The 22,416-nt window shown below is 37.0% G+C and overlaps 2 protein-coding genes across 9 annotated transcripts in view; one reads left to right on the top strand and one right to left on the bottom strand.

Moving 5' to 3' along the window:
- CEP57L1 (centrosomal protein 57 like 1) overlaps positions 1-7,550 on the bottom strand; it is an 87,359-nt gene extending 79,809 nt beyond the window's left edge. For all 8 annotated transcript variants that reach the window (XM_056818650.1, XM_056818653.1, XM_007484407.3 and 5 more), the window contains exon 1: positions 7,414-7,550. The gene's annotated coding sequence lies outside the window, so the exon portion shown is untranslated. The remainder of the gene's footprint in view (positions 1-7,413) is intronic.
- A 267-nt stretch (positions 7,551-7,817) lies between these two features.
- Positions 7,818-22,416, top strand: part of SESN1 (sestrin 1) — a 112,540-nt gene continuing 97,941 nt past the window's right edge. Inside the window, exon 1 of the mRNA XM_056818647.1 lies at positions 7,818-9,344. Within this exon, the coding sequence (XP_056674625.1) occupies positions 9,066-9,344 (279 nt within the window). The 5' untranslated portion in view covers positions 7,818-9,065. The remainder of the gene's footprint in view (positions 9,345-22,416) is intronic.

Here is a 22,416-nt window from a genome sequence, read left to right as displayed (position 1 = left end):
AAATTGATATGCATGCATCCTACAAGGATATTTTACTTAGGGATTAGTGACCCTGGTTCCTAATTAGGTTTAACAACACTGATTTAGAATATAAGGTGGGTTGAACTGGTTTTTGAAACCCCCAAGTTTGCAGGTCCTTTAGGAATCTGACTTAGAAGTCCCATATTGGCCTAAACTCCAAACTGAGCAATAGACCTAAGGTACTTAATGATCCCAGATTGAATAAGATTAGTATGCAAACCAAATCTTGGGAGTTTCTCCCATTGTAAGCAGAGACCCCTCTAGGTAGTCAATCCCCAGGCTGGAAAAAACTTTTTTATCAGGGCAAAGCATTAGCCCAGTCTGATTAATCAAATCCTGAGCTCATCATTTCCTTAGGCTAATTTAGAAATAATCAATCTTACTTCCCCCTGTTCCCCAAAAGGTATATAAGACCCCCAAGTTCTGTTAAGTCTTTGGAGAATCATCCTTAGCTGTGCCTTCTCCCAGAGTCACTCCCGGGAGTCCCAGAGGTTGGGTGGAGTCCCAGAGTTTGGGGGCTTGACACTGTGTGGCAGCTGAATATCAAGAATGTGTCTCTTATCTTAATTAAAGACTTGGTTTTTCTGGATATTTTAATGGTTCTATGTTTTTCCAAGTTGACAGATTATACAAATGTGTAACTTTAGATCTAATAAAAATGGTAGATATAAAATTAATATATGCTCAAAAAATTTAGCTGTGAAATGAATTATAAAACAAATCTCCCCTCAGCAGTACCAGAAAGATGAAGATATTTTTTTCTATCAAAGTTGTATATGATAAAATCATTTCAATTTACTCTTTTTGATTCCATATTTTTTTTTCCTCTCAGGACTTAAAGGAAGGAGTATTGGAAGTATGATGATGGGAGACACAGGATGTTGCAGAAAGTACTCAAAAGATCAGAGGCTAGTGTAAACCTTAAAATTTCTTAGACTTATGAATGTTGGAAATTTCACCATTGGGAAATTTCATACTTGAAAAAATTTCCTACTGATACTAAGAACTCTATTGGAATGTGAAACTCCTTGGCATGGGAGGATCCTCCTCCTCCCTACTTAAAACTACTTTAGGACAGAAACCTTTTGCTAAACAATGGAAAGGGCTTTGACCTATGCTTAAGCATAGAACAGGAATTTCTTTGAGTCATGATTGATTTTAGAATTGATACAATAGAGATACTTGGAATGACAGAACCAGGTCTTGGAGCTTACAATCTCCACCCTACTCAGAGTAACAGGATTTAGGAAGGGCTGCAGCAAAGATCAAGATTTAATTATTTGAGAATATGACCTTCAACAGACATGTGCAAAGGAAACAGACCTCTGGGCGGTCCTGGGTTAAGCTAGAGCCACCATTGGCACAGGGGAGACATCGACAGTGATTGGTAGATGTGAGAACTGAGGGGAGGGGACTTAGATGGTTTCCTTAAAGATAGCGGGGTCTGAGGGCAGGGGGAGAGGTTTTGCTCTGAGAGGTTTTGCTCTGAAGGAGTCTGAGAGGAGAGAGGTCCTGGAGGGAGAGCTCCTGGCGAGATCTGAGAGGAGGGCTTGCTCTGAAGGAGGCTGGAGGTGGAGGCCCCTGAGACTGTTTCTCCATTTTGGTCACGTGAGTGATAGGGACTGATCTCTTTTCTTTGTCTCAGCTATCTAAGGTCTTGGGCCTTTGGCCCAGCCTAAGCAGAGGGGGTATTTAAGCCCTATTCCTTTCTCTCTCTCTCTCTCTCTCTCTCTCTCTCTCTCTCTCTCTCTCTCTCTCTCTCTCTCTCTCTCTCTCTCTCTCTCTCTCTCTCAAATACCTTTCTTCCTCCTGTTTGTAATTAAAAACTCCATAAAAGGTTGACTGCTGACTTGAGTTTTCATTTAGGAATTACATAGCTGAATTCCTTGGCGACCTTAAATTAATATATATCAGTCTTTTAAGTGATTTCCATATCACACTAGAAAAAGGCCTGAGAATCGTTTACTTAAATTTATTAAAATAGGGAGAAGGGAAAAGCATTTAATTATGTACTTACTATGTTGACAGGTTTTGTGCTAAACACTTTACAATTATTATTTCATTTGATCCTATAGCCATCCTGCAGCTACAAGATATTCTTGGATTGAGCACCTGAAAGGGAAGCTGGGGACTGAGGGAATATGGGTAGGAGGGTTAAAGATTAAGGTAGTAAGGACATAGAAAGAGAAAAGAGACACAGAGACACAGGATTCTTCAGCAGCACGTCCAGACTGTCCTGCTCTGATGGTAAGAGTGTTTAACTGACCTCAATACATCAAAAGTTTTAACAGTTCAATGACAAAGCCAAAAGGATGGATGATAACAAAAGGTCACCAGGTATCCAAGCCAGGACTCTTCTCCTTTCCAGAAAGCTGGCACCAGTCTTATCTTAGGAATGCATTTGTGGGTCTTTGATATTCCAAAAGACTCTAAAACCTGTTAGTGAGCTTACACACAAGAGATAACAATAGAGGTTTGCCTTTTAAGATCAACCAAATTTAACCCTATCCAAATTTAAGGACTCGGCAATCAATCATGTGAAATATTAGAAACATATCCATAAGTCTGGTCCATGAGCACTTTGCTCATTAGAGACAGCTTTTGAATACATCTTTAATATCTTCATGATTCATTATAACTGAAATCCTTCAAATCCTCACAGGCAGGAAAGTATTATTTAAATTCCCATTTTACAGCAGAGGAATCTTAAACAAAGGTTAAGTGAATTGGCCCAGATCCCACGGCTAATAAAGATGCCAGATTTGTTTAAAATAGCTGGGCAATTTTAAGAAATGCATTGAATGTTACAACATCTAAAGATTACAAGTAGTCAAAAATTCGGTGTACTTAAAAATTAGTAAAAGTTAGAGAGAGTGCAAAAGAAAAATCACCAAGTGACCCTAACTAAAAAAAAAAATCTGCTACTGTTCAGACCTCCCTCTCTTTATAAGGCTAATGACATCACACTTACTAGGGTTCTCTGATTAGGCACTCTGACACTTGAGCCTGACTTCCAGACATGTCACTGGGCTTGTGGAGATTTCCACCAGCCTCTTCCATTAGTCAGGACTCCAGGAGTCCCTTCAGCCCTTTAATCACATGACTTGCTGGCATCCTGATTTAATGTGCATATGCAGGTTACATTTTTATATTAATTTCACACAATGTTATTAAAAAAAAGAGAAATGACATTTTAAATCCTGATCCATTTCAAAGAGTAGTCTGATACATGTTGAATTCCTAGAGTGTTAGAGGAAGTGGGCAGGTATGATTTTAAAAATTAGAAGGTTAAGCTAACCGAGGGGAAAAAAAAATCTTTGCAGCAACAAATTTTGTAGAAAACAATATGATTTCCAAGATATATAAGAAATTGATTCAATTTTATAAAAATAAAAGCTATTTCCCAATTGATATAAGACACGAAAAGGCAGTTTTCAAGGAAATAAATTCATTATTAGAAAATGCTTTAAATAGCTTTTAGAGAAATACAAATTAAAAGCAACTTTGAAGTTCAAACTCTCATCCATTAGATTGGTAAAGTTGACAAGAAAAGAAAATGACAAGTGTTGATTGGCCTATGAGGAAAAAGAAACATTGATGTAATATATTAGTAGAACCCTAAACTGGTCTAACCATTGTGGAAAGTAATTTGGACCTATATCCCCCCAAAAATCATTTAATTGTATACCCTCTGACCTAATGATACCACTATGGGGCCTATATCTCAAAGAGATCAAAGAAAGGGGAAAAGGACACATATGAACAAAAATATTTATAGAATCTCTGTTTGAGGTTGCAAAGAATTGGAAACTAAGGGGGTACACAACAGTTAGGGAATGGCTGAATAAATGATATACAAATGAAATGGAATAGTATTATGTCCCAAGACATGATGAAAGAGATGGTGGGTAGAGGTATTTAGGTGGCATAGTACATAGAGAACCAGGCCTGGAGTCAGACAGACCAGAATTCAAATCTGGCCTTAGACACTTATTTTGTGATCCTGGACAAGCCACTTAATTTCTATGTGTTTCAATTTTCTCAACTGTAAAAGAGGGATAATAATAGTGTATACCCCTCAAGGTTATTTTGGAAATCAAATAAGATAATCTTTGTAAAGCACCTAGCACAAGTACCCACAACAAATGCTTGTGCCCTTTGCCTTTCTCTTTCAGAGAAACCTTGGAAGACTTACATGAATTAGAGTAGTGAGCAATACCCAAATAACATCACCACTATAAGGACAAGTAACTTTTAAAGACTTAAGAACTCTGATCAATGTAATGACCAATCAACTCTAAAGAACCAAAGATGATACATGTCTCAATGACTTCTAAATCTCCCTTAGTACCTGACACAATACTTTGCACCTAGTGAGATATTGGTGCTTATTGATATCTGAAGGTTTTAAAGGTTACAGTGAGTGGGCAAAAATGACATATTTAATACTACCAAGCAAAATAATTTGAAGAACCAGGCAAAACAGTAACGCAATTCATTTGTAGGTAAGGGAAGGGTCTAAAATATCGAGGGACATAATGTAGAAAAGTAGTAAATGAAGGGGACACAGCATAACCATATTTCAATATTATAAAACAGGAGACGAAGTTTGGTTAAAAACAGAAAGTAAATCAATAGACAAGATCTTAAAACTAAATATTAGTAATTAACAATAGCAGTCTGGTATTTAATAAACACAATAATTTAAATTAATTAGAGGACTCTCTTTTCATCAAAAACTGCTGAGAAAATGAGACCCTAGTCTGACAAATTAGATTTAGTCTGGCATCTTTTACCACATAGCATAAGGGTAAATGGTTATGCAACTTGATTATTTAAGGCCACAAAAATGCAAAAGAGAAAGATAAGTATAACTCACAAATAACAGTTTGTAAAGAAAATTCTTTAAGAAAATAAGAGATTACAAAAAACAATATAAGCAATTTTGATTATATAAAATTTTAAAGTGTTATATGAATAAAATAAAAGGATAGAATAAATCGTGAAATTTAATTGGGAATATATTTGCATTAGATATTGACAAAAATTTGGTATCTAAAGCATATAGGAAACTGAAATAAGTCTATAACACCTAGAACCATTCCCTGAGTGATAGAAGAATAAGAACCAAGTTTTAAGAGAAAAAAAGCAAACTATAATCACTTGAAAATATTCTTCAAATTACTATTAATAAAAGAAATGCAAATTAAGACAAGTCAGTTTTTATATTACACAGTGAAAATTAGGAAAGGTGATTAAAAAAAAAGGCAAGGACCAATATATGGAAAGAAAGGGCTCAGGTACATCACACTAGCATACTCTTAAAGTGGAGCTAGGAATTGGCCTATTCATTCTGGATTTCAAAAATGAAATTTAACAAGACAAGTAACTCTATACTGCTTGAGTATATCCTATTATGTATGGAAATAGGTCTTGATCAATGATACATGTAAAACCCAGTGGAACTGCTCTGGGTAAAGGAAGGGGTTGGGAGGAAGGGAGAGAAAGAACATGAATCATGTAACCATGGAAAGATATTCTAAATTAATTAAATTAACTTTAAAAAATAATCCTATTATTCCTGGAAAGATATTCAAAGAGACACAAAGGTCCAACTTATCCCTCAACATATTCATAGCAATTTTTTGTGATACTAAAGAACTGGAACCAAATGGACACTCACTGATTGCAAGTTTGAAAAATCATGGTATATAACAGAATATTAATTATTGTGTAGTAAGAAATAACTAATATATTTAGAGAAACATAGAGAGGAGCAACTAAGCAGCACAATAGAAGAGTGCCTGGCTTGGATTTAAACCTGGCTTCTGACACTCCAGCTGTGTAACTTTGGGCAAGAAACCTAACCCAAACTGCCTAGCCCTTATTGCTCTTCTATTTTAGAATCCATACAGATAGAAAATAAGGGTTAAAATAAAGAAGACAAAAAGAAAAATAGGGATATTTGTATGAATTGATGTTGAATGCGATTGGCAGAACCAAAAGGAAAAATGCAAAGATTGATTTGTTGTTTTTTTTGTGGGATTTTGTATGTTTGTTATGTTATGTTATGTTATGTTATGTTATGTTATGTTATGTTGTGTTGTGTTGTGTTATGTTATGTTAATCCAGTTTGGCATGCTCAATAGAGTTCTTTTCTATATGGAACTCAATGGGGAAATTTCCCCCAAGAAAGCAGGTCAGAGTAGGAGTTGAGAGGTTAAATCACTTGCCTAGGGTCACAAAGTCAATAAATATCAGCTGTTGGAACCTCAGGTCTTCCTACCTCAGAAAGCCCTCTCCAAGCTATTCTTCATTTATTAGCAAACTGAGTAACTGAAAAACCAGTGATAATTCTCGAGTACAATTTTATTTAAAAATGGATACTTTGGTCATTAATTATGGTTAGCTTTGGCTATAGACATCATACACTAAAATAATTAGCTAGTAGTAAAAATGTCATTGTTCCTAAAATTTTCTGGTTTGCAATATGCTAAATATCAGTCTTCGTGATTTTTTTTTAACTTGTTGTCCACTTAGATTGGGAGCTTCTTCAGGGCAGGGCTTGTCTTTTGCCTCTTTCTGAAGAAACAAGATAAATTCGTAAAAGACTTAGCCAGGCCTTGACCCATAATAGGTGCTATATAAATGCAAGTAACTCTTATAGTATCCCAGTGTTTGACAATAAAGAGGAGAATTGATATATATCTTATATACTGTTACAGTAACAATACCACATATTAGTAATACAAATAGACACATATGTAATTTGTTTCCCCTTCAACTGTCTATAAGCACGTATTAAGTGCATATATTGTATAATGATATGAACATTTACGTATATATTTACATAAAGATTTTTATTTTAAAGATAATTTTCCCTTGTACTAAATTCTGGGATACGATACCGAAGGTATCATTTGGGATAATGCTTTTATTTCCTAACGGCCTACAGATCAACTTTTTTTCTTCTTTAGAGATCCTTAAATTAGATTTAACAAATATGGTTCACATCTCCCTTAAGTATTTTTCTCTCAGTAGTAACCAAGAGAATCCTAAGTGAAGGTGCTGGGGGGAAAACGACTAGAGTAAGCTGGAGATCCTGAAACCACGTCGGAGAAAGGTAAAACTCGAACCGATCTTTCTCCCTTCTCCTTCCTTGAGAGTGCAGCTTTCAGAACGTCGCCGGCCCAAGCCCTCTCAGCCAGATAGGTTCTCGCAGCTGTCCTAACTCTGCGCCCTTTTTTCTCCCTACATCCACCTCCCTCAAACAGGGCTGTCACGATTCACATTGCCCGAGAAGAGCACGGAGAAACACCGCCAAGGCCGAGATCACACACGACCCACCAGTTCCCTTAAAAAATTAGGCCTGCGAAAACCCACGGAGCTCACCTAGATCTTAACCACCAGCCAGTCCTCTCTTCCTCAGAGCCGTTGGAACGCTAGGCAGTCGGCTTCCTAGGCAACGCCGCGCTTCCTTCTGGAGGATGTAGTTCCGGTTGCGTCAGGCAACCTTTTCGTAGCTTCACGAGTACTACTACACTTCCCATAAATCATTACGTGGAAGCCTACTAAGAAGGCTTTAGTCATTTAAAAATTGAATATCAGTTAGAATTAGGAATTATCGTAGAGTCCCACACCCTTTTTACATTGCTCTTTCCTGTGCTTTGCCAAATTCTTAGAGTAGGCTTTTCTTTTTTTTCCTCTTTAACAGCAGGTGCTACAAAAGCCTGGGTAAATAGTCTGGCGGGAAAAATCTAGAAGTTTAGTACGCATGCGTTCCTCTTCCTCTTTTTTTTTTTTAAGACGGCACATGCGCCGTAGTTTGTTTCAGTTGGCTGCCCTGAGGGCTCGGGGGTCTAGTCCTAGGCTGCTGGAAGGGCGGGGCCTTCCCCTATGGCTTTGCCTCAGCGAGTCTGGTCCGCTAGGACGGGGAAGTCGGCGCTGCGCCGTAGGGGCGGCTCCCTGTTTGTGCCGGGCGGAGAGAGGGGAGGGACTGAGCCGTCGCGGAGGACCCCCTTGCACTCCCCTCCCCACTCCCTCCCTCTAGGCCGGTCCCCGCCAATGGGGCAGGGCGAAGGGGCGGGCTTTTCGCCTCGGGTCCTGCACCAACTTCGACTCCCCAGGCCCGATCGGCGCCTCCAGGGGCCTCCAGGGTCCGCGAGCCTTTGGCTCTGGCCTAGTCGGGAAGCTAGGGTGGTGAGAATAGGAAATTTGGAGGGGGCAATTGCCACCTTGCCAGCAGCGCACCACTTCGGGAAGAGAGACATGAGATATCAATGGGACGCTGCTCCCCCATCAGCTAGCCCGAGTAGCGGCTTTCTCGGTTTCTCCGGAATTCTAACCAGGAGCCCGGGATCAGAGGGACCCGCACATCTAGCTCCTTCCCATCCTAGGCCAGTGGGCCACTCTGATCCAGCTCGGAGCAGGAGGGAGGAGTTGCGAGAAGGCGGGGCCTACGGAGAAGGCGGAGTCAGGAGAGGACTTGAAGAAATTGGGCTGGTGGTGGAAGATACTCCCCCCCCTTAGGAAAAAAAAAAAACAAACCACCAAACCCCAACAACTCCCTACTGACAGGGGAGCTTTCCTCGCTGGCCACCCTCGTGGGCAGAGCACGGATTTGACAGCTCCCTGGTCTAAGGACGACTGCTGACCCCGCCAGGCCGGAGAGCGAGGTTTCCTGGCTCCTTCCGAAAACCTCAAACCCAGGTGAAATATTAAGTGGTCTGCGTGGTTGCCCCATACCCATTATTTTGTAACCCATTCAAGAAAAAAAGACATTCCTTCGAAGAAGCTGCCTCTTGTCGGAGCGAACTTGGAGAGGTAGAGACCCCCGAAGCACTGGTTTCTGTGACGACCGTGGTCTGGTTTTTCCAGTGCCCCTACAAGGCGAGTCAGAAATTGACGTTTGAAATTCTTTGATTGACCCCCTACTTAAGCACCGACCAAAACTGATTTAAGATGTTTTTGGCAAAATGGTAAAAGGAGACTGAAGATTGAAAGGGGGGGTGGGGGTGAGGGGAAGGGAGAAGTCCAAGGACACGATGGCCGAGGGGGAGAATGAAATTAGGTGGGATGGATTGTGCAGCAGAGATTCAGCTACTAGAGAAACAGCATTGGAAAACATTAAACAAGCAATCTTTAGGAAAGCTGAGTTTCTTCGTTCTGTGAAAGAGACACCTTATCGTTCATCGGAACAGCTTTTAAATGCTGCCTCTTGGGATGAGTTCAATAAAATCCTTGCTCGTCTGCTCATGCTTTCCAAGCGGTGTCCCTTTAAAGATGTAAGAGAGAAAAGTCAATCTATTTTGAAATGTGTCCAGGTAAGAAAAAACACTATTCGAACCATTGATTTTCTCTTGTAAAGGGGGGGTGGGGGTGGGGTGTAGGAGTAGCTAGTGTTTCTATTAAATCTATATCTCAATTTTTGTTTAGTGCAGGAGTTTATAATTTGGTGTCGTTAAGCTTATTATAAAAAATATTTTATAATTACTTCAATACAATTGATTTCCTTTGTAATAATATGCATTGTGTGATGCACGTTGAAATATGCAGAGAAGAGGTCCTGACAGGCTCCATCGGACTGCCAACTGGTTAAGAGAATTTGAGAGAATATTCTATGAAATTAAAATCCTGTGGGTGATTTACCTGGATTTAAACAAAACGGATATTCTGAACTCAACATATAAACCCGTAATAGTGAAGTGGTTTTCCATCTGGAATTATATATAAAAGTTACTAGCTAGTGCTAGTAATTACAAGTACATACTTTTTCTTATATACATTTTAGATTTATATTCCTTCTTTGTTATGAAATCTATCCACCTTTTAACATTTTGAATAATGTAATCTTTCCATTACAAAAGCCTACAAAATAATGAAGACATTTATTCATCCTTTCCTAATTAAGCTTTTTTAAACAAACTTAAAAAGTAGGTCAAATATTATTTTCTCTTCTGCTCTCAAAGGAAATTCATTTTCCTCCAAATTAAAGATTGCAGAGTCAGAAAACAATTTATTTCTCTTTTTTCTCCCCCAAATTTAAAAAAGTATTGTGATAAAAGGGCTCAAATTTCCAATTATATAAAACCAAACTATTAGCTATTCTGAGTTTTATGTTATTCTTTCTTTTTCAAATAATATGTTTATGTTGTTAAATTAGTTGGAAGTTTAGTTGATTCATGTTATTTTCTTATATCCAGTTTTAATGTTATTAATTTTCCTTATTTCATGCTTAAAGGCTATTTTCAATTTAGAATATATGTTAGTATATAATATATAATGTGTATATATGTATATATGCTAGTTATTTGTATTCAGGAGTACTTTAAACAGTTGTGTGCAAATACCTATTTGTGCAGTATCATAAATGAAAAGTGAGTTTTCTAGATAAAATAATATCTTAATATATAATATAGCTTGTACTTTTAAGGTTTTGCCAGCATTTTACAAATAGTAATTGATTTTATATTCACAGCAATCCTAAGAGGTAGGCATGATTACAGATATTTCTTGCTTTACATAAATTTGAATTCTACAAATTCTGTGCTATGTGGCCTCCCAACCCCCCCAACCCCAAAATCCTCCAAGTGAAAAAATAAGTGTAGAGAACCTTTCTCCACAGCTAAGATGTTTGAAACCTTTCACTCAAAAAGTGTTGCTTTCCAGCACATATAGGTCAGTCTTCTATCCCACATCTTCTGTCTCAGTTTAGGTACCCAGTGTCTGTCCCTGGTGTAGGTTTTCAGGTCCTCTCATGTATGTGTCCATGTTAGACCTCCCGTCCCACCCCACCCCCAGCCCCACAGTGTTCCAGCCATAACATGTGTTCCTCCTCTGGCTCTCCTTTCTGTGATCATGGTCTCTTTGTGCCCTTAAACCATGTGCCAACCTTATTTCTCTTGGAGTAGCCCCCTTCCTGCCCTCCTTCCCTTCCACAACTCTGTGGATAATTTCAAATTATGTAAAAATCACTTTTATGTAGAAGTCTGTTGAACAGTAAAGGGAGAACTGGCTGTATCATCCTCATTTCACAGATGAGGAAGCTGAGGCACACAGAGATTTATGTGTTCTGCCTAGGGTCACACAGCTTGTGTCTGAGGCCGCATTTGAATTTAGGTCTGCCTTCTTGACTCCAAGGCTTATTTACTCATTATAACATCTAGCTGCCTCAAATGTATTGTCATAACTATTCTTATGGAAATCTTTCTAACTGGACTAATAAGAGAACATTGATCATCTGTCACTTTATGCCTCAGGAATATCATTATGAGCAACACAAGGCACAGTTATTGCAGTTATCATATGATGATTTCATTAGGACCCATTTGCCCTGATGTTAAATACTCTGACACAACTAGGAATTTTGAATTATTGTCTACTTTTTAATAATTTTTCTTTTTTTCTTCCATTTTAATTATTGCTGTCAGTGTATGCTTTTATCTTTCAAATCTTCTCCCTGCTAATTTGATCCTTCTAATTATCTTGTAGGCTGGGAAATCAGATAAGGAAGTTTGATAGCCTCTCCTAAAAATTAGGTGCAGAAGAACTCTACTGTGTGGGATTTGTGACATGTTTTGACTTCTCAGAGGCTGTTATAGTGAAAATCACCTTTAAAGATGTTATAATATTAATTTATGGTCGCCAAGGAATTTACCTATGAAACTCCTAAAATGAAACACTCAAGTCAGAATGGAGTTTATGGTGGTTTAATCACAACGGGAGTAAGAAAAAGGCGAGGAAGAGGAGAGAGGAGGAAAGGGAAAAAGGTTAACTCAACCTTCTGTCAGAGCCAGAGGGAGTTTAGGCCCGAAGGCCAAGGCAGAGAAGAGAATCAATCCTTGACTCATGTGACCGATCTGAAGGAAAGCTGTCTGTGAGCCTCCTCCCTGCTCAAGCTCCTAGCACCAACTGGCACCTAGCCCTGTCCACAGGAAGTGAACGAATTCCGGAGGCTGTTCCCTACCTCACTTCCTGTGCCTCACAAGTGCCAATAGTGGCTCAAGCTTGGCTTAGGACAGCCCATGTGGGCAGTTTATTTATTTCTGATTTGTCATTGACTAGCACATACCCCTGTAGTGTGGGTGTACACAAATTTGGGTGCTCTAGCACCACCAAGCAAGATGGAGATTTTAAAATTCACAATCCCCCCTGATAATGATTGGGGGACTAGTCTCCCCAATTGATCACTAAACATAAGGGTCCTGCACCCCTAAAAATTCTAAAACTGCAAGTGTATACAAAATTTTACCCTCTAAGAGGAAAACTACAATAGTTGTAGATTAGGGGAAATAGGAGAGAGAGAGAGACAGCAAACCAATGTTTTGCTGGGCACATTGAGAAAAGCCAATTAGGGGGCAGTCCCCTTTGGCATAAGAATGTACATTCAAAAAAATGTTCAATCAACCTCACCCCAAGGTTCTTCCTGTAGTGAAAAGGTTCATTCCCTGGATTCAGTTGGTTAGCAAGCTTCTTCTCTGAATATCTATCTTGAACAAAATCTTGGATTTTATGAAAATACAAGGCTTTAATATTTTTTTTTGGTCCTGATCTGCTATTTCATTAGTATAGAGACCATTTATTCAACAACAACAACAATAATAATGATTAATATTTACATAGTACTTTAAGATTTGTAAATCACTTTACATATATTTCTTTTGTTCCTCACAACACAGTTCTGTGAGGTACTAGTATTTTTTCTACTTTATAGATAAGGAACCTGAAGTTCAGGTTAATTGACTTGCCCAGGGTCACACAACTCATAAGTGTGTAAGGCAGGATTTGAGCCTAGATCTTCCTGACTCCAAGTTCCATTTTCTGTCTACTATGGCACCTGTCCTCCAGTTCATTATTCCTTTGAGCACAATAGTATTCCATCACCAACAGATACCATAATTTGTTCAGCCATTCCCCAATTGAAGGGCATCCCCTCATTTTCCAATTTTTTGCCACCACAAAGAGAACAGCTATGAATATTCTTGTACAAGTCTTTTCCTTTATTATCTCTTTAGGGTACAAACCTAGCAGTGCTATTGAATCAAAGGGCAGACAGTCTTTTAGCACCCTTTCAGCATAGTTCCAAATTGCCCTCCAGAATGGTTAGATCAATTCTCAACTCCAAAATTAATGCCCCAACTTTGCCACATCCCCTCCAATATTCATTACTTTCTTTTGCTGTCATCTTAGCCAATCTGCTAGGTGGGAGGTAGTACCTCAGAATTCTTGTGATTTGCAACTCTAATTATAAGAGATTTAGAATACTTTTCATGTGCTTATTAATAGTTTTGATTTCCTTATCTGAAAATTGCCTATTCATGTCCCTTGCCCATTTATCAATTGGGGAATGGCTTGATTTTTTGTACAATTGATTTAGTTCATTATAAGTTTGAGTAATTATAACTTTGTCAGAGGTTTTTGTTATGAAGCTTTTTTCCCAATTTCTTGCTTCCCTTCTAATTTTGGTTGCATTGGTTTTGTTTGTACAAAAAAACTTTTAATTTAATGTAATCAAAATGATTTATTTTACATTTTGTAATTTTTTCTAACTCTTGCTTGATCTTAAAATCTTTCCTTTCCGAAAGATCTGACAAATATACTATTCTGTGTTCACCTAATTTACTTATAGTTTCCTTCTTTATATTCAAGTCATTCACCCATTCTGAGTTTATCTTCATGTAGGATGTGAGATGTTGATCCAAACCCAATCTCTCCCATACTGTCTTCCAATTTTCCCAGCAGTTTTTATAAATAGTGGATTTTTGTTCCAAAAGCTGGGATCTTTGGGGTTATCATAGGCTGTCTTGCTGAGGTCATTTACCCAAAGTCTATTCCACTGATCCTCTTTTCTGTCTCTTAGCCAATACCATAGTGTTTTGATGACCACTGCTTCATAGTATAGTTTGAGATCTGGTACTGTTAGGCCCCCTTCCTTCACATTTTTTCATTATTTCCCAGGATATCCTTGATCTTTTGTTCTTCCAAATGAACTTTGTTATTTTTTTTCTAATTCAGTAAAAAAAGTTTTTTGGTAGTTCAATGGGTACAGCACTAAATAAGTAAATTAGTATGGGTAGGATTATCATTTTTATTATGTTAGCTTGTCCTACCCATGAGCAATTATTTTTTTCCCAATTATTTAGTTCTAGTTTTAATTGTGAGGAATATAGTTCCTGTGTTTGTCTTGGCAGATAGATTCCTAAGTATTTTATATTGTCTAGGGTGATTTTAAATGGAATTTCTCTTTCTAAATCTTGATGCTAAGATGTGTTGGAGATATATATAAATGCTGATGACTTATGTGGGTTTATTTTGTATCCTGCAACTTTGCTAATGTTGTTGATTATTTTGACTAGTTTTTTAGTTGATTCTCTAGGATTCTTTAAGTAGACCATCATATCATCTGCAAAGAGTGCTAGCCTGGTCTCCTCATTGCGTATTTTAATACCTTCAATTTCTTTTTCTTCTCTAATGGCTAATGCCAGTGTTTCTAGTACAATGTTAAATAATAGAGGTAATAATGGGCATCCTTGTTTCACTCTTGATCTTATTTGGAAGACTTCTAGTTTATCCCCATTGCAGATGATATTTGCTGATGGTTTTAGATATATACTGTTTATTATTTTTAGGAAAAGCCCTTCTATTCCTATACTTTCTAGTAATTTCAATAGGATTGAATGTTGTATTTTGTCAAAGGTTTTTTCTGCATCTATTGAGATAATCATGTGATTATTTTTGGTTTGCTGGTTCCTTGTTGTATGGTCAATTATGTGGATAATTTCCCTAATATTGAACCATCCTTGCATTCCTGATATATTTGTATTTTTATAAAGAGAGAAAAAGCTTTCTTTCTAGGGGTAGCTTCCTTCTTGCTCTTCATCTACTTAAATTCATGTGTTCAAGCTTCTTTTCAGAGTTACATATTCCCTATGTACCCAAGAAATTTTCTCCAGTAACTCACACAACTCAATAGTGACCAACTCTCCTTAACTCATTCTAGTAGCAAACATTGCATCCAGACGCTAGATAAAGTCAGCAGTGATCTCTCTCCTGATGCTTCTCCTAATTCTGACTATTCCTTCTCAGTTTCTTTTGCTGATCTTCATCCAAGACATGCCCACTAACCTTGGTTGTTTTCCAAAACTTGTTAAAGTCATTTTAAGAAAGCATGTAATAAGTCTCACTATGAGCCAGACATTGGGATAAGATAGTGATGGCAAACCTATGGCATGGGTGCCAAAGATGGCATACAGAGCACTTTCTGTGGGCATGCACACTGCCCTTTCACCCCCCTAGTTAGGTGCTAGAGAACCAGAGGGACTCAGTGAGGAGCTTTTCCCCTCCCCCTCCCCATGCACCTGAGGACATTCCTCACTTCCCCTGTTCCTCTGCCCAACAGCCCAATGGCTGTGCTTCCTCCCTCCCTTGTGTGGCTAAGGCACTGTTAAGGGGCTCACATACTGTGTGAGGGTATGGTAAAGATGGCAGCCTGTTCAGTCTGTGGTGAATGTGATTCCCATGATGGGATTGGAGAGGAGCTAGGTTTGAAGGGAGCATAGCTCACAGCATGGCACATAGCTGGAGGAGAGCTGAAAACTCAGGCCATTCTCCTCCCCTTCTCCACTTGCCTTTCATCACCCACCCCTCTTCCCAGAAGCGGTCTTCCCTTGGTCTAAGGTGAGGGATGGGAGAGGCAGGGCCAGGCACTCAATCTCTAAAAGATTCACCATCACTGGACTAAGAACTGGGAATACAAATACAAGCTGAAAGAAAGACTGCCTCTGTTCTCAAGGAGCTTACATTCTAAAGGGGGAAGACAATACATAAAAAGAAACTGTAAAGAGGATTGAAAGAAAAAGGTCTGGAGTTGGGTTTGGGGAGGAGATGATAGAGAATGTCCAGAGTATTGGGAGTGGAATCTGGAGAAGAATGAAAATATAGTTGACCCAATCATTGTCCTTAAAATGGAAGTTCTGGGAGGAACTAGCCAATCAGAGGCCTTGCCGAGGCCTCTCATAGTGTAAGAAGTCTAGAGGTAAAATGAATTGTCAGTGCAAGAAGACTTATGTGACAGAGAAAGACCAGAAAATTCTGGGTTCTCTTCTCTTTTCCCTCTATACCATCTCCCTTGCTGATCCAATTAACCCCTGTGGATTCAACTGTGATCTCTCTGTGGTTGATTCCTAGATTTGTATATCTAGCTTTGGTCTGATACAATCAGACATGGCCTTTTGGTCATCTCAAACTGGTGGCTCCATAGGTATTTCAAACTCAAAACGTTCAAAACCATTTTGTGTTGTCCCTGCCACACAGTCAAAAGCTCTCTCTCACATCTTCCAAACCTCTCTGTTAATGTCAAAGGCACCACTATCCTCCTAGAGACAAAGGCTCACATTCCTGTTATCATTTTCCACTCCTCACATATCCAATCCATTGACAAATCTTGTCATTTTTACTTTTACAACATCTTTTGTACAAATCCTTCTCTCACCATTTTATGTAGCCATGCCTCCAGTTCCTCACCACTTCTTATCTGGATTATTGCAATAACCTAATTGAGCTCTCTGCCTCTGCATTTCTTTCCCCTCTCTACTCTGAACTCCCCATAGTTGCCAGTCTGATTATATTATCCCCATACTAAATCCTAATGACTAGCTCTTTTTTTACCTACAGGATCAAATATAAAATTGTCTTTTAGGCCATTTAAAGGTCTGCATAATGTGAACTCTTCCCATCTTTCCAGGCTTTTATTCTTTTTTTTTTCTCTCTCTCTTTATGTATTCTGTGACTCAGCTTGCTGCTGTTCATCAAGCAAGATACCCCATCTCCATCTCTTGCCTTTGAACTGGGTATCCTCCATACCTGAAATCTTCTCTCTCCTTATCTGCATCTTGACTTCCCTGTCTTCCTTTGGTTCTCAGCATACAATCCCATGCTCAGCAGACCTTTCCCGGTCCTCAGAGGTTCTCATTCCTTCCCCCTCTGAGATTATCTCCCATCTACTCTTGTATTTACCCATTAAGTGACTTGTATGTCCCATTAAAATGTGAGCTCTTTGAGAACAGTAACTGTATTTTTCTTTGTATCAGAGTTTAGCCTGGTATCAGATGGTAAGTAAGCTCTTAATAATTGTTCTTTGATTTAAAGACCATCACTTGTAATCAATGAAAGTCAGTAAGTGAGTTCCATATTTAGTACCTTGTGACTATTGAGTTTTATTCTCAGCCTAATGATTTAAATATCCCATCCATTTGCACAAAGTCCTTTACATATATCATTAATTAAAATAGATAGCAACTCAGGCAAGTTATTTTTCCCATTTTAAAAGTTAGGGAAACAGACTGAGAGAGGTTTTGACTTGCCCAAAATCACATAGCTATCAAATGGCAAAACTTGTTCTCTAGTCTCAGCTTTGTTACTCCTCTAGTCTACACAACTAAGCCCTTGACCTCATTTTGTTTAGTGAAAGTTAATATTGTCACTGACATTCCTTTCAACTCTCAAATTCCAGGATTCTGACTTTAACACTATCTGAGTGATTTCATAAGACTTTCTTCTTAAGTAACAAAGTTTATTGTATGAAGGTTTTTTTAAATAATAAAATGATTATCTTTGCACCCCTGAGAAAATCCAGCTTATTCAGGTGGAGTCATCTGTCAAATTGTTAAAATTGAAACTATAAAATTCCAATGGGTCATATATCTTTGTTCTTAATATCTTAATAAGGAGGGTTCAGTAGATTTGAAACAGGTCTCATAAACTATAGTGTATACTATAAAAATACCTTGTTGCAAATTAAAGTAATTGTAGAGAAAGATATTAAGTAAACTTCCCTTTAACTAGTATATTTTTTTTTTGCAGTTTCCATCAGCTTTGTTGGGGAGAAGCTCATGTTTCTCATATTTCCCAAATTCACTGCAGAGGATTCCTTATAATTACTACCTACTTGAGAGCCTCATTAGATTTTTCTTTTCTTTCTTTCTTTTAAAAAAAAACTCTTGTTCTCTGTCTTTGTGTTATGATATGGACATATTGTTTCCAAAGCAGAAGGGTGGTAAGGGGCAGGTAGGAGATAATTGAAACTTACTTCCTAGGATCACTGGATCATGGATACAGAACCTGAAGGGAATTTAGAGATCATCTGGAACTTAGAGATCCCTTTATTTTGCAGATGAAGTAATGAGGCCCACAGAGGCTAAGTGACTTGTCTAAAATCACATAGGAGAGGAGGTCAGCTAGGTGGCCCAGTGGATTGAGAGCCAGCCCTAGAGATGGGGTGGGGGGGTCTAGGCTCAAATGTGTCCTCAGACACTTCTTAGCTGTGTGACTCTTGGCAAGTCACTTAACCCCAATTGCCTAGCCCTTACTGCTCTTCTGCCTTTCAGTATTAGTTCTAAGACAGAGAGTGAGGGTTTAAAAACATTTTTTTAATTAAATCTCATAGGAGGAAATAGTAGAGCTGTCATCTGAATTCAAATCTTCTTGATTCCAGATTTAGTGTTTTCCCCACTTATAATGTGCTTTCTTAAGTTTCTGATATTTAATTCCTTTTATGGGCATTTAGCATGTCATTGGCAATGCTATGGATATTGGGAGTAATATACATTTACTATTAAATTATTCTGACTTTATTTTATATTGTTTTTATCAAGAATTAGTACTGTGAATGAAAGTGATATATTAAAAACTTGGTTCCCAAGTTCTTATTACATTCCATTGTTCCAAATGGTAACCTATGTTATAGTTACTGTTCTCAAAGAGCTCACATTTTAATGGGGCATACAAGTCACTTAATGGGTAAATACAAGAGTAGATGGGAGATAATCTCAGAGGGGGAAGGAATGAGAACCTCTGAGGACTGGGAAAGGTCTGCTGAGCATGGGATTGTATGCTGAGAACCAAAGGAAGACAGGAAAGTCAAGATGCAGATAAGGAGAGAGAAGATTTCAGGTATGGAGGATACCCAGTTCAAAGGCAAGAGTTGGAGATGGGGTATCTTGCTTGAGGAACAGCAGCAAGCTGAGCCACAGAATACATAGAGAAAAGTCTGAATTTTATTTAAATTCTTTTCTGGTCTTGAAAACACTTTGGACAAGTTAAGTAGTCTCTTAATCATTAACAGAATTAAATAAAGGATTTATTACATTTCTGAATCGTGTTTACCTCAATCTTTTCAAGTTCGATCTATTCTCTATGGTCAATCACTAGAAAATTGTATGTCATTTCTTTATCATTTTGAAAGCAGTATGTAAATAACTTCCTGTCATAACCACCTCTGTCTTTTACAAACCAATCTGAGAAAGGTCTGAAGCAATGTTAATTAGCCCAAATGCCAAATAATAAGTTAGTTCTGAAGTTAAAGAATTGGCAGAGTAGTACTCAGATCCTGAAACTGCAAAACTATAAAAATTTTCTACAATAATATTTCATGGCAAAATATCATGTGGCATCATATAAGATTTAAAGCCCAATAAGATTAAACAGATGAAGGTTTTATAAATCTACACATTATATTTAATGTTTTTCTTTTCTTACTAAATTCTAGGCAGCCTGCTTTTAAAATTATTTCTAATGTTGATGGAATTAAATTGAATATGAAAGGAAATATGAAACATTAGTAGAATAAAGACCTTACATGCTATATTTCGAGCTTGCTGCCATTTTTAGTAGTAAAGTCAATGGGGGAAACCTTTTACCTAGATTTCCAAATTACTTGGACAATAAAATAAAATAAAAGTTGTCTCTTTAAAACAAAATCCTTATACCTTAAATTTCATTAAAGAATATATTAAATTGGTTATGTGAATTATGCAAACTAAACCAGATTTTATAATATACCTATTATTAATATATTTTATTTTTATATCATCTTAATCTTGGCCATATTTTATAAAAGAGAATATATACTATTCCACACCTGAAGACCCCTATCTTTCCAAAGAAAGGAGATAGATGCATTTTCTCATCTTTTCTTCAGGGCCATGTATGATCTTTATAATTACATGACATTCCAATTTGGTTTTTGTTTTTTCCATTTCATTATTGTCATTTATATTGTTTTATTGGCCTTTTTACTTCCCTTTGCATCTGTTCATGTAGTCTTGCCATGTTTCTTTATATTCTTCATATTCAATCTTTCTTATGGATTAGTAATATTTTATTTCATTTCCCTACCACAATTTTTTTAGCCATTTCCCAATTGATGGGCATATACTTTGTTTCCAGTTTATTTAATTATTTTGAACATCAATAAGTTGTTTGGCAGCTCAACATGAGGATTACTTTTTTAGTTTTCTTCAGTTCTAAATCATTTGATCAATAAGTTTGTTTATTTTAATAGTATAATATTCAACAAATCTCAATTAAGCTATAATTCTAAACACTTGTTTTTATTTTGTATTCTATAAGTATTATATACAAACATTTTACTTTTACAAATGATTTCACTTTCTGGCAAGTTGGCAGGTGTTGACTATCTAAAATTGTAACTGAATAATTTTTAAATGCTACTCATAGCCTAAACATAGCAAGACATTCATCCCATCATGTGAACATGTAGAAGTCAAAGGCATGCAGGGTGGAATATACAAAGAGGTAGATGAGACATGTACTTAAAAGAAGCATTTAATAATTTTAAAGTGGCTTAATAGGAAAAAGTTTTTTTTCTTTCAGAAAACACATGCTGAAAGTTTCTTAATCTGATTAAACTGACATAAGTATTCCCTTGTTTTATTCTCTCTAATGTGTAAATCTTCCAATTTAGTCTTAAAGAGTAAGGGTTGTAGGAGACAAAAACTCTCTCATTTTATAGAGATGATAAAACTGAAGTCCAGAAAGGATTATTGTCTTGCTAAACTCACATAGGTAATACCTGGCAGAAGCAGGATTTCAGCACAAGTGCCCTGGATCCAAATCCAATATTTCTTTCCACTGTACTATCCTTAAATTCCAAAATAAATCTCAAATTTGTTTATAGTGGTACCAAACAATTACGAATGAAGAATAATTAAAATTTCTCCTTGTGGATTCTAATCATTTTGATTCACCAAGTAAGAAGCTATTAGTTCTACTTGATTTTGTTTTAAAGTTTACCTTTTTAAAAATCTATATTCCAAAGTTTTTATTTTCCACTTTAATTGGATCTATTTGAATGAATTTAAATAACATTCCCACTTACATTATCAGTTTGTCTTTGTGGTCATTTGCTCTCTTAGTTTTAATCTAGATGAATATCTTTGCAAAAATTAATTCTTCTCACAGAGCATGTCAGTAAGTTTTGGCATTGTTTTATGGGTTTTAAATATCAGAATTCTTATAAGGTCTAAAAAAGTATTAAACATTAATCTTTCAGTGAAAAAAATTTGCCACGATTTGAAGATTATCTAATTCACAACTGAAAGCAATGAGCTTTTATACCTATTTTCTTACTATTTTAAAGTTCTGTCAAGAAATGGATGCAAAGTGATTTAGCTTAGAAGATAAACAATGAATTTTAGTAGATCAGAAATTTATTTAGTTACATTCTGTAAAATTCTAGTTTTAAAAATGAAATTAGTTCCCTACACAATTTCTTTCTGTCTGTCAAATTTGTAATTGTATAAAACTGTCACTAATTTTCAAGGTCAGTTTTAAGTGATCTTATCACCTCAGCTATATTCACATTTCCATTTGGAGCTTGCTGTCATTTGTTAATAGAGGCTTCCTTCAAATGAGCACATTTTTTTTCTAGAAAAGATTTCTGTGTATATATGTATGTGTACATATATGTAAATGCAATTTTCTTTATGTTCGAAAAGTATCAGTATTATAGAGTTTTAGTCTCATAGCAAAATCCTGTACTTTTGTCATCCTTACCTATTAGGATCTAAGTGTAAGGCATTTTAGAAATGAATTCTTTCAGGTCATTAGGTAAATAATAATTTGTAAAATAATATCTCAAATCATTTGAAAGCTTTCATTTGTTTCTTGAAAGCCCAATTTGTGCTAAGGTGAATAGTTTACTGGCGAGATCTAATTTATAAAGGGAAAAACAAGCTCCTTCATCTTGAGCACTCAAATTATTATTTTGGTGCACTATAAGAAAAGTAGCAAGGTAAGAATCAAATCAAAGGAATAATAGAACTAGGAGCCAGACATCCTGGTTTCAGATTGCTGTTCCAGTGTTTAATAGCCCTATGATACTGGGCATTTAACTTCTCTGAGAACTTGTTTTGTAGTGTAAAGAAAATATTACCTGCCCTCCTTTCCTCACAGGGTTTTTTTTTTGAGGAGAGTGTCTTTGAAAATTGCAATTTTCAGGCATTTCACTCATATCTGACTCTTTATGGCCTTATTTAGAGTTTTCTTGGCAAAGATGGTTTGCAATTTTCTTCTCCAGCTCATTTTATAGATGAGGAA

The sequence above is a fragment of the Monodelphis domestica genome, chromosome 2, assembly GCF_027887165.1.
Source record: "Monodelphis domestica isolate mMonDom1 chromosome 2, mMonDom1.pri, whole genome shotgun sequence".
In the NCBI taxonomy this organism is placed as follows: domain Eukaryota; kingdom Metazoa; phylum Chordata; class Mammalia; order Didelphimorphia; family Didelphidae; genus Monodelphis; species Monodelphis domestica.
The sequence above is the reverse complement of the archived record's forward strand: the minus strand, read 5'-3'. Positions and strand labels throughout refer to the sequence as shown.